The sequence below is a fragment of the Carassius auratus genome, chromosome 19 (genome assembly GCF_003368295.1).
Source record: "Carassius auratus strain Wakin chromosome 19, ASM336829v1, whole genome shotgun sequence".
In the NCBI taxonomy this organism is placed as follows: domain Eukaryota; kingdom Metazoa; phylum Chordata; class Actinopteri; order Cypriniformes; family Cyprinidae; genus Carassius; species Carassius auratus.
This window is the reverse complement of record NC_039261.1, coordinates 28100493-28112388: the sequence shown is the minus strand read 5'-3', so window position 1 is coordinate 28112388 and position 11896 is coordinate 28100493. Positions and strand designations below refer to the sequence as shown.

At 40.8% G+C, this 11896-nt stretch overlaps 1 protein-coding gene across 2 annotated transcripts in view; it reads right to left on the bottom strand.

Annotated features, from left to right (window-relative positions):
* Positions 1-1256: 1256 nt before the first annotated feature.
* Positions 1257-11896, bottom strand: part of tshz1 (teashirt zinc finger homeobox 1) — a 33747-nt gene continuing 23107 nt past the window's right edge. For both annotated transcript variants that reach the window (XM_026289978.1, XM_026289979.1), the window contains exon 2: positions 1257-5878. In XM_026289978.1, coding sequence (XP_026145763.1) covers positions 2493-5878 — 3386 coding nt within the window. In that variant the 3' untranslated portion in view covers positions 1257-2492. The remainder of the gene's footprint in view (positions 5879-11896) is intronic.

The following is an 11896-nucleotide window of genomic DNA, read 5'->3' as shown; positions in this document are numbered from 1 at the left end:
AATTCTTTAAGAGAGACCTGGCATGGCCCCTTTTATCTCTGTGTGCGTCGGGACCCCAGATGTGGAAGGAAATGGAAGGCTTAATTTTATAATACACTTAAGTCTGCTTCATAGTCAAAAGGTTTGATTTCAATAACAATATTGCTTTCGGGTTATTATATCAAGGATATTCCAACGCATGGAAAAGTTGTGCAAGAACCATGACTTGAATAAAATAATAGTTTTAAATCTACTCCTGAACATACTCTAAGCTTAAACCTGCTTCCTTCATGAATAAAAATAAGTGTTTGGATTACATATTCGTCTATTTATGCACAAATAGTTGTATACTTTTGGATTTATATGGCTTAATATCTCCAACAGTTTGCACAGATATCCTGCCTTTTGAATGAAAATGAATAAGAATTGCAGTAATTGTGGGAAGCAAAACTAGCAGATGGAGGCTCAGAATATTCAGTATGGGACCACTGGGAAATCAAAACATGCCAATTTGAGTGAGAGGATACTCTCAAATAGGGCAACTAACAAGGGGTTTGATACTGCAACTCCCCAAAGCGGCTTCAAATGGAGATTGAGATTATTGTGCAAACACTGCACATTTCAGTCCTCTCCCTTCTTGTTTCGTTTCCCCTCAAGCCCCCTGTGTCCACACATATAATCACTCAGTAATTGAGCTGAAAAGAGTAAATCTTTGATTCCCACAAGAAATTGGGCATTTATTTCTAAGTCTGAAAACCCTGTGAAATGCTTGGAGAGTGCTTGTGTGAACAGGAGAGAGAAAAAAAATATGCAAATCTGCTTAAACTGCGTCTATCTGCCGATGTTTCACTCTGCTCTGCAGGTACTCACAATGTCGCAGTTGTCATGATTGCTGTAATTTACATAGAATACGTACAGGGACTGCACTAAGATCCTCCAAAAAAAAAAAAAAAAGAGAGGAAGGGCTGGATCAATGCTGCAGAATCGGTCCTGAGAAGCCAGATATACAGGCTTTACGGAAAAGCGTTAAATCCACAAGTTCTTTGCCCATTTTGGCTCCGGCTAGAGTGTTTCATGTTTACGAGCAGGTTTTGTGTCTGGAAACATTTACATACAGCACAGAAAAGGTGCTGCATTCAAAGAACAACAAAGACAAAAAAATGGACAATGAACATCCAAATATTTCAAGTCTGAAGTAACTGGAACAAACCCCATAAGGTTGAAGTACATACAAATTGTTGACTGTAAGAAAAGAGAAAAACACACAAACGACCAAATGGAGAACAGCATTAATCAAGAAATGCTTCAGGTTTTATTTTACAATTAAGGGACAAAAACATTTTTTTTCCTTTTTTTTTTAATTAAGGGAATTGATGGGACTTTTCACAATGACATGATAAAACATTGAAATGTATTGTATTTCATGTTTTGCATTGCTTGGTTCCCTCTCATACTCCATGCATCAACAGCGATGCAACTCCTTCAGTCAATTTATATTTACCACATCAGAGAACTTAGTTCAACTAAAGGATGAATCGTGGTTCTACAGCACATATAACTGCATATACATCTCTGTACATATTTCCTTTTCGTTTACTATATATAAAATGACAATATAAAAGAATGCACACCATACAAACAATGTTGAGCTGCGGCAATTGGCAAGATATGATGATGGAAATTTACACATCTTCGCTGATCATTTAAATATATGTGCTGTATATAAGATTTCAATTAAGTCTTTACAGGTTGAAACCGAAGCAAAACCATAGAAAGAGGAATAGTGGTACCAAAGCATACGTTTCAAATTGCTACTGTATAAAATGATACTTAACAACAAAAAACAGTGATTATTTTAAAAAAAAGAGATGCCTTTGAAAAACCAAAGTGTATAATCATAGGCAGCCCATCAAAATCTTCTACATCCTTCGAGGTTTAAAGACTCAAAATCTACAATGCATTGTTTTCACTTCAAAGGGTTGCAGTTTGATTTATGTCAAGCCAATATCTGAAAATTGGAGCTCAAATTAACAAAATAGCTCTGTCTCATTTTATACATATTCTCATAACATTCGACACTACGGAGAGCTTTAATGAAGTCAGTCTTTTTTGACGTATAGTGAGAGTTCAGTACGAAGCAACTCGTCCTATTCAAAGGTTCTTTTGCCACTTTGTTTTAGACCATGCCCATGGATACCATGTTTGTTTCATTCCCAATTCAACAGAGTACAAACTGTAAATTCTGTTTGAATGAAGTCACTCAGAAAGAAAATAAAGAACAAAAACATGCACATAACCGACACATATTAGATAAATACAATACAAAGCAAGAAATGGAAATCAGAAGACTGAAAAACGAGAAAAAATTAATCGAAACAGATCATGGTCCAATCAGGCAGTTTCACGACAGAAGTTGGACTGATTTTGAAGGCTCAGTTCAGGCGCAGTGCAGTACAGTGATGTAGTGCAATGATTCTCGATTCAGTCACTTCACTGCCACTAGCCTGCTTTCCTTAGACTTTTTCTAACTTTTCCAGCTCAGTAACAAAGATCAGGTGGTCCTCTGGTGACTTTCCATGCGTTTTGCTGAGGTGTAGTTTCACTGCATGCTTGCTGACAAAAGTCCTATTGCACAGTTTGCACTGAAATATGGAATTAGAGTCCTCCTCAGTCAAGCCAAGGGCACTGAATGTCTTATCTGTGATCATTTTAGTGACTGCTTGCTGGTCTCTTATGAGGTCTATTGATAACTTTGAGAGGTCCTTCAAGCTAAACCCCAAGTGGGACTCTAAGTGGTTAATGTATGTGGAGGGAGTTCTGAACTGCGAGGCACAATCACTACACAGAAACAGTGGCTGGCCCGAGTCTATGTTCTTCAGAAACTTGGTTCCGCCTGTCCGCCTGAGTTGGTACTTGACGTTTGCCAACCAGTGGGAGATGGTGGTCATGGAGAGACCTGTAAACTTACAAATATGTACACGCTCCTGAGGACCAAGGTCTGTAATGATGTATTTCCCGTCAGGGGTTTCCCGAAGGCTGGATGCAAACTGAGCCTGAAGGATCAACAGATGCTGAGGGTTCCAGTTTGATTGCCTGCCTTTCCTCTTCTGAATGGGTGAAAGATCCTCCAGGCCATCCTCAAAAACACAGCCATCTGCGTCTGACTTTTCGGATATAGAGGAAGGGGTTGATGACTTTGGCGTCAGGCGACCTGTGAGGTTCTTCACCATGTCGGAAATGTCCATTAGGGCATTCTCCCGAAGAGGAGATGAGACCGATTCAGCCAGCGTGGACAAGATGGGCCGGGTGCTATTTGTGATGTTGCTGTTGTTGTTACTGATAACTGTGGATGAACAATTGTTGGTGGGCCCATTGCCACTTTTGGACTTGGTCAAGTCCATGGGCTGATCATCATCATTGTCATAATATCTGTTGATGGGCTCAACTTGCTTGACCTGAGCTGGATTGTACATGGGCTTTTCCATCATGTTGTTGCTGATCTTGTACAGCATTGCTAGTGGGTCTAGGAGTGGACTGACTGTTTTGGAGGCCTTACCCAAATGAGTGTTCATGATAGACTGCAATGCACTGAGAGGGTTGACTAAAGGCTGTTCTGGTGAATGGTCAGTGATGATTCCTAAATTACTGCAACCATTGCTGACTTGCGATTTGAGGACATCCGTTCCATTCTTGACATGATTATCTGCATGGCTTTCCTTGTATTCTCCGCCCCGAACCGGAACATGCTCCAGGTCTTTATCTACCGTGCCATTTTTTGTTGGCTTGCAAAGATCATCTGGTCTTGGCAGGTCCTTTCGGTCTTTGGGAACAGGGGAGGGTAATTCAGCAGTGAGATATTTGGAGCAACGTTCAATTGATTTTTCATCCCTGTCTTTCTTTGAAGGGATTTTTCCTGTTACTTTCTCCACCAACTCTTCCATGGCTAGGACATTGCTTTTATGGTTTGGAGGTGGTGATGGGCTGCTTGGAGAATGGATCAAAGTGCTGGAGTCAGAGGTCAAAGATTTCAAGCTGCTGGCGTTGAATGTTGGTTGAATCTGGACACTCTGGACAGCAGGTATAGATGATTTCACAGACCCTTGCAGCTGGTAGGCAGCATGAATGCTGGGATATCCACCCCAGGTGGGTGTACCAGTCTGAGCCTTACTGATTGCACTGGAGACCGTATTTTCTAATGACTTGAGAATATCTAGTCCACCTTTAGGAGACTCTTCAAGATCCTCTTCTCTTAGATACTTGTAATGGCTGGATTTCTCCGTCTTTTCCACCTTCTCAGCGGGATCCTCTTTCTCTTGCTTGATTTTCTTCTCCTCAGGTTCCTCCACTTTCTCCTCATCCGACTCATTTCTTTCATTCATGGTGGATGGGTGTACTGGTGAATTAGGCTGGGACTTGATAGTGGGAGCTGGCAGACGTGTTGTTGTGGGTGGAAGAGGGATGGACTGGATTTTCTCTTCCACCACAGGGTCAAACACTAATTGCTTACCCTTTTTGGAGGCAGAGTTTGTGACTTTGAGAAAGTGTCCAGTCACCATCATATGGGCTGTCAACTGCTGTAAGGTGTCATGGGAACTCCCGCACTCCATACACTTAAGAATTTGAGCTTTTCGGGCCTCAAACTGCCAGGTATAACTCGCACCGTTCTGGTAACCGTAACGGTTATTAGCTGTGACATATGGGTTTGATATTTTTTGATCTTTGGTGGGTGCAGTCTCTGCCAGTGGAATGCCAGGGGTGCTAGAGATTGATTCAGGTGAGCATGGAGACATCAGGTCCTGGAACGCTCGCTTTTTGGTGGAGGGCACCAGCTTTGAGGCAAGAGCTGGCATTGGTTCTTTGAGAGGCACTTTCTGGTAGTGTTTAGTTTTGATCATGTGGACACTCAAGTCCTGTAGGGATTCGAACGAGTGGCCACAATACATGCATTTTAGGACTTTCTGAGCATCTTCTTTGCCCTCCATCTCCATTAAGGATCGTTTCCGTGGCTTGGACCATTTCTTACCCTTGTCCTCCTCCTTGTCCTTGTTGTTATCACGGTAATGGCCTGTTTCGTTCATGTGTACCGTGAGACCTACAAGTGTGTCATAGGCTGCACTACAGTCCTTGCATCTGAACTTGCTGGCACCCGTAAACACTGGCCCATACAGCTTATTGTTTTGCCGGTACAGCTGCACTGTGCTGAAGAGACTTGGTTCAGGCATGAGGTGGTAGGGCGTATGCTGTAAGGTTTTAGCAAGAGCTGCTTGGTGCCAGTCATATGCAACACCCCCACTGTTAGCACCATTGATGGGTCCATTGTTGGCATTGTTTAATGCGGTGGCTTTTGTAGAATTGCTGCTTGGCGTAACATTTGTCTTCATGCTAGCACTAGCGTTGCTGCTGCCGCTAGCTCCGCTGCTTGTAAAGCTGCTTGCATGGCTGTTTGCAACACTGTTGTTTCCCTTGTGGCTGCTTGGAGTACTGTTAGTGCTACTAGCACTAACCTGCTTGCTTTTCATAATGTCCTTTGTGATACTTGACCAGGAAGCATCTGAAATCAGGTTTGCATAGACTGCTTTCATCTGTGCTAGGCTGTCCTGCAAAGACAGTCCAGCATCTGTCTCCATGTCTTCAACTTCCTCTTTATCCTGGCCTTCTTTGGAGGAGGTGCTTTTGAAGTCAGCCAGGTGATCACTGGTGTCGCTGAGGGGCGAGCCGTAGCCGGCATCTGGGTTCGTGCCATTGCTGAGTGGAGAGTTCTGGTAGCTCAGCTGTTCACGGCCATCGTCTTCATCATTGCACAGGTACTCTGCATCCTGGCCGTCTAAGGAGAGTCCATCGTCCTGCAGGTGCTCCTCATCGCTCTTAGCTGCCTTAAGCTCATCCTCCGGCACATAGGCTGAGAAAACAAAACAGAGGGGAAAACAGATGAGACAAAAGAACCCACAAAGTGCAACTTAAAATGGACTGTTGAATAAGTAAATTCATTTGAAATGGAATAGGTGTGGAAAATGTATCATTGCACGTGTGTGTGCAGGCCTACATAATGATCCTAAAGAGATTTTTTGTCAATAGTCCTGGCAGAGGACGCAGGTTTGCAATTATAAAGTGGCAAACATCCATATCTTGACTATGATAGATAGCACCCTTCACTGCTGAGACTAACAAAGCTATCCTGTGTAACAGCTCAGCAAGGGTAAAGAGGGCAGAGGAGTCCTCCTTTGAAAATCAGTCCTCTAAAGCAAAAACAAAAAATAAAAAAGGTATCTAAAAAAAAAAAAAAAACAACGAAAGCAGGTGAATTTTATAAGGATTTGCCAATGTGAAAAATGGTAATATGCTTGTCCCAAAAAAAAAAAAAAATTATATATATATATATATATATATATATATATATATATATATATATATATATATATATATATATATATATATATATATATATACACACACACACACCTTTACAACATTAACACATTACAATAAAAGCTAAATATATAATTCCAAAACTGATGCAGAAAATGCATCCATTTACATCTAATGTTACAAGATTTTACCCCCCACCACTCGTTTACAAAAAACGAACTTTATATGAACACCGCCATATTGACTACTCTCTCTCACTTTTTTCGTCCTCCTTTTCCCTGTAGTTAGAGGGCACAGACTGTGTGACATTGATCCAGTTCTCCCATGCACTAGCCAAGCTAGACTCCTCTGAGTGTGAGATTGCGTCTGAGTTATTGCCAGGGATGCAGCACGGGGTGCAGCTCGCCTCAATGCTGTTGGCAGAGGCGATGGAAGTTCTCGCAGCGAGTCATGCTAAAATGCAAGTGGAAATGGCATGTCATGTTGTCATGGTCCATGCTGTACTAACTCAAGAGTGTGTGCAGCAACAGGGGAAAAAGAGAGAGTGAGAAAAGACAAGAGGATACATGCTCCTTTCTTCTAGTGATAGGCCAGTTAATTGGCCGATATTTTATTATTGAACGATAACCATGCCTGCTTATAGGATTTAGCACGATTTGCTTTTGGGTCAGTCTCAAAATCTACTTCCATGTTGTTGTTGTTAACATTTGTTTTCCTTAAAAATCTTTAAATTAAAAACATACAGATTTCATTACAGCAATTTTGTGTCCAATTTATCTGTTGAAGACTTGTATAGAAAAATTGCATCTTGGATAACAGTTAATAGTGTTTTGATAATTTATGAGATTTTGAGGTTTATGAAGATTCTCTTCTGCAGAACACAAAAGATGATATTTTGAAAATGTAAAATTTTTACCCATTGTCCATGCAATGAAAATTAGTATGATCCATTGTTTTGGAGCCAAATGACTCTCAATATTTGGAAAAAACAGTTGAAACATTTTTTAAAATATGATCTTTTGGAAAAAATCATACAGGTTTGGAGTAAAGTGAAGGTGAGTAAATTATATTTTAAATTTTAGGTGAACTATCCTTTTCATAAAATAAATTTAGTCATTTCGGATTTCATGTTTATTTTAAATTGCTTTATATGTACTATATCGTCCACCTGCTCTCTAAACACTGGCATCGATGTCTTCCTCCCTTGTCAATATTTTGACCAAAAGAGTCCCTGTGGATTTATAAGAACCAGTTAATGCACTGATTTTTAGTGAAAACAGCATCAGTTTTTTAGAAATACACATTAATGCTTATTTGTGCAAATGTGGCTTTTTGTTCCATGTATTACTGCTAAGTGCACATTTATTTCTCAAGGTAAAAAAATAAATAAATAAAAAAAGAGGATCCTGAAAAATGTTGCCTACGCCACACACCAGAAAATGCTTATTTTCCTCAGCTAAATGTGTGGTAATAAGATGTACTGTCAGATGTATTACATGGGGGAAAAGGAACAGAACAATAATGTTCACAAATGTAAGGTTTCATGTTTCAGCCACAAAAAGCTCCTTCACTCTATTGTGTGCCGACAGAGCTATGACAGAAAAAACAGAGTGATAGCCCACTGTCGGCACCCACAGCTGCGAGACAAAAAGAGTGAGAGAGAGGGAGAGAGAGAATGCTACTCGTTTAATTCGCTTAATGAAAAGAGAATAAAGGTCCATGAGACCAAGTGCTTAATGAGGAGCAGTAGGATTAAATTCCTGTTTCATCAGCTAGTTTCGATCTGCAGCGGGAGATAAACAAAATGAGCTCTCTGTCATCGAAACACATCAAAGTACCTCTTTCGAGCGTGCTCCTGTGTGTGTGTGTGAGCGAGAGCATGCATCTTCACAGCATGTCCGGCTATAAAAAAGCCTCCTGTTCGCTTTGTGAGTAGTATTGTTACTATCAGCCATTTTGAACACAACACGAGAAGAAAAGCCGCAACAACAGCCTGCACAACTTTGAAGGCAATAGGAAGAGACAGAGCAGGAAAAGAGGGGAGCAGAAGAGGAGATGGAGGGAGTAAAGAGAAGAAAAAGAGACAGGCAGCGCTTGAAGAGTTGTTCCTTTATCTCAGCGAGCCACCAGGAGATGTCTGTCCGAGATGCCAAGATCCGTCTCAGTGGTTGAAGCAGATGTGCTGTCAGCTTCAAACGGCGTGCAGCTGAGCACACGTAATCAGAACGGACTCCGTACCTGATGTTTGTAAGGTGCCATTTACAGCTGCGTGGAGGAAGCTGTAGGGGCGTGAACAGCTGGGAACGTGGCGTATGTGGCGTTCCTGTTACTATGATATTCTTAAAGGACGGCTTCTGATCTGGAGGAATCACTGATTCCGCCTCAAGCTCTCAGACGGATTTCAATCCGTCAATTCCTCAGAGAAATCAAGTAGGCGGCGTAAAGCGAAAAGGATTTGGTGAAATAAACATTACGAACTGTCAAATAAATCACTTATCCGAATATCGTTTTAAAAGAAATGTTCACGCCGCAACACGGTTCAGTGGATTGAAGCCCTGATAATTCCCTCAAGTCACTGCAGCATTTAAGACAGCTTATCACGTTTAAACAAAGAGAGAAGTTTTTCATCTTTGCTGTAATTACAGAGAGAGTGATAGAGGGGCCGAGAGAGAGAGAAAAGTGAGACGGGGGGCGCAGAAGGAAGCTGGATCGAGAAGGCTTTTTTCGCAAAGAGATGGGCAGAACCTGACACTAAATCGAGCGCATCTCCTCAGCCCCTGACACCGCATGGCATCTGACAGGCATGCGCGTTGGCATGTCACTGTCCTTGCATCAAGCCGTCAAACACGACTTGGCAATTTTTTGCCATCGGCGTCAAAAAAAAAGAAAAGAAACCCGCCAGACGACAGCAACGACAGCTCACACTTAATAACCCAATCAGAAGTTTGACTGCTGACATCTCTTATCGGGGGCCTGCTTTTAAACATCACGCCGAACAATAAGAGAGGGATTAAGAGGAGAGGAGTGGGGGAGGGGCTTGTTGTGTTTGTCAGTCAAAAATAAGACCGCATTGTGCTGCCGGCAGAAAACGCCACAGATAACTTGTTAAGAATACACACAATTAAGCGAATCAATAGTTGCTATAAAAAGACCATGCTTTTGATGTGGTGGGGAATGAGAAAGAGTTTGATTTTCTGAGTGCAGCAGACACTTTCCAAGGATAGGATTCAAAACAAGGCCTGAAAGTCTGGTTCAACCATTGTTGAACAAATTTGGGAGCCCGAAACAAAAGATTACAGAGATCCAGTACACACCTAATTGAGAAATATTTTAAAAATAAATCATATGCGCATTTATGTGTGTGTCTGTATATATTTTTGCATATCAAAATATCTACATGTGTGACCCTGGACCACAAAACCATTCATAAGTAGCATGGGTATATTTGTAGCGATAGCCAACTATACATTTTATGGGTCAAAATTATTGATTTTCATTTTATGTCAAAAATCATTGGAATACAAGTAAATATTATTTTGTAAATGTCCTACCGTTAATGTATCAAAATAGAATTTCTGGTTAGTAATATGCATTGCTAAGGACTTAATTTGGACAACTTCAAAGGCAATTACCTTAATATTCAAATGTATTTATTTTTGTACTCTGCGATTACAGATTTTCAAGTAGTTGTATTTCAAACGGTCCTTTCAATGGGAAACTATTTTATTTAACTTTATTCAGCTTTTCAGATGATGTAAAAATCTAAATGTAAAAAAAAAATTACCCTTATGACTGGTTTTGTGGTCCAGGGTCAAATATAAATGACATTGTAAACTCAAAAATAAATAAATAAATAAAATACAATAAATAAATAAACACACAAACATGTTTCAGTTAAACTTAAAATTAAAATAACTCTACCCCTTTGTTGTAATCTTCCTAATATGGCTTTCACTAACATGCCTTTCAGCAAATCATTTAAAACTACCTGACTAGAATTATACCATCTAATTAATATGCATGAGCCAGGCTGATAATATTTAAAATGTGGCCCATACCACCCCACATAATTTTCAAATTGTTCTTACGCCCCTGTGCTTGTGTGTGTTCTATCAAACTCCACACACCAGTATGGACAAACAGAACAAAGGTGTGTATGTTCTTGAGTGCCCACCAACATCTAAAATGATCAGCCAGAGCACCGGGGCCTTGTGCTTGTGTGCATGTATGAGGTGTGCGAGATGTGAGGTGTGTGTGCAGGAGAGCGTGGCCATCTGTGTCCAGAGCGGAGCTATCACTGTGGCTGCTGAGATCTCACTGAGTTTAGACAGGTGACACAGCAACGGGACATGAGCGGGACATACACACACATAAGCACACGAGCAGAGCTCACAGTCTCAGCCAACAAAGATCAGCCGCAGAGAGTGAACCTTCTTGCTATAGACACCCATGACACCGCACACACAAACACAGCCAGTGCCAGCTCTTAGAAACACCGCCCACATACGAGCACTCGAGCGTTGAGATTCACAAGCAGTTGCCCAACAAACAGCAAAGAATTAGCAAGCCGTGACTCTAGACAAGATTGAACCGTTTCGGTGAGCGGAAATCTGAAAATAATTCTTAAGGGTTGAAAAAAAGAGAACATGAAACGAAAGCTGGATTCGACCCCAAATTTTCCATATACACCCCGAAGCACAATGCTAACCACTAAACCATATAATGTAAATAACTAGAGAACATTCATAGCCAGCACTTCTCAACCCTCTACGAACACCTTGGCAATTGAATCGCCATTGGCTAGTAAATGTTTTAGTTTACTCGCCAGACTATATATATATATTAAATGTGGCACAGCTTTTTTAAACACCTGAAAGTACACTCTTAACTCACAGACAAGCATTATAATATGATATCTGGATAATCAAGTACTGTATTATTTAATGACAGAGCTTTAATAATTATAATTAAAACTTGGTAACCATGTAAGAATGTATAGACATTTTAACTGAAATTAGGACTGGTGGTGGTGCTTTGTTGAACATTCAACGTTTCTGAAAAAAAAAGGGAAAAAAGTAACAGTAATACTGATAAGATAACAATAATACTACTACGAATTCTACTAAAAAGAGCAGTAATGGATTCATGAATATTAATCAGGTTATCTGCGTTCGGTCAAACTGATTTTCTCAGTAGGTGAACACCAGCCAATGAGATTGCGTTCTGCACATAAGTTCCACCCACTTGTAGGTATACATGTAGCGCGTCAATTCTGCATGTATGTAAGACTCTCTCGCTCGCTCTCTCACTTTGCTTCTTAGAGCTCTCAGTACGTAAAACCAGGTGCACTGCGCGTCCATTGAGATGAACTGAGAAATATCACAGATCACTAACTCTGAAGCGCTCAGTCAGAGTGTTTGGTGAGTGAAAATGTGCGCTAAACTTATACTTGGCCTCCAACTCACACACTGTCGAGTAAAATCTGAGAATATATTAGCCATTGGCTTAAATAAGACATCATTTAGTCACCAGAGTGAAGATATGCGAGTGA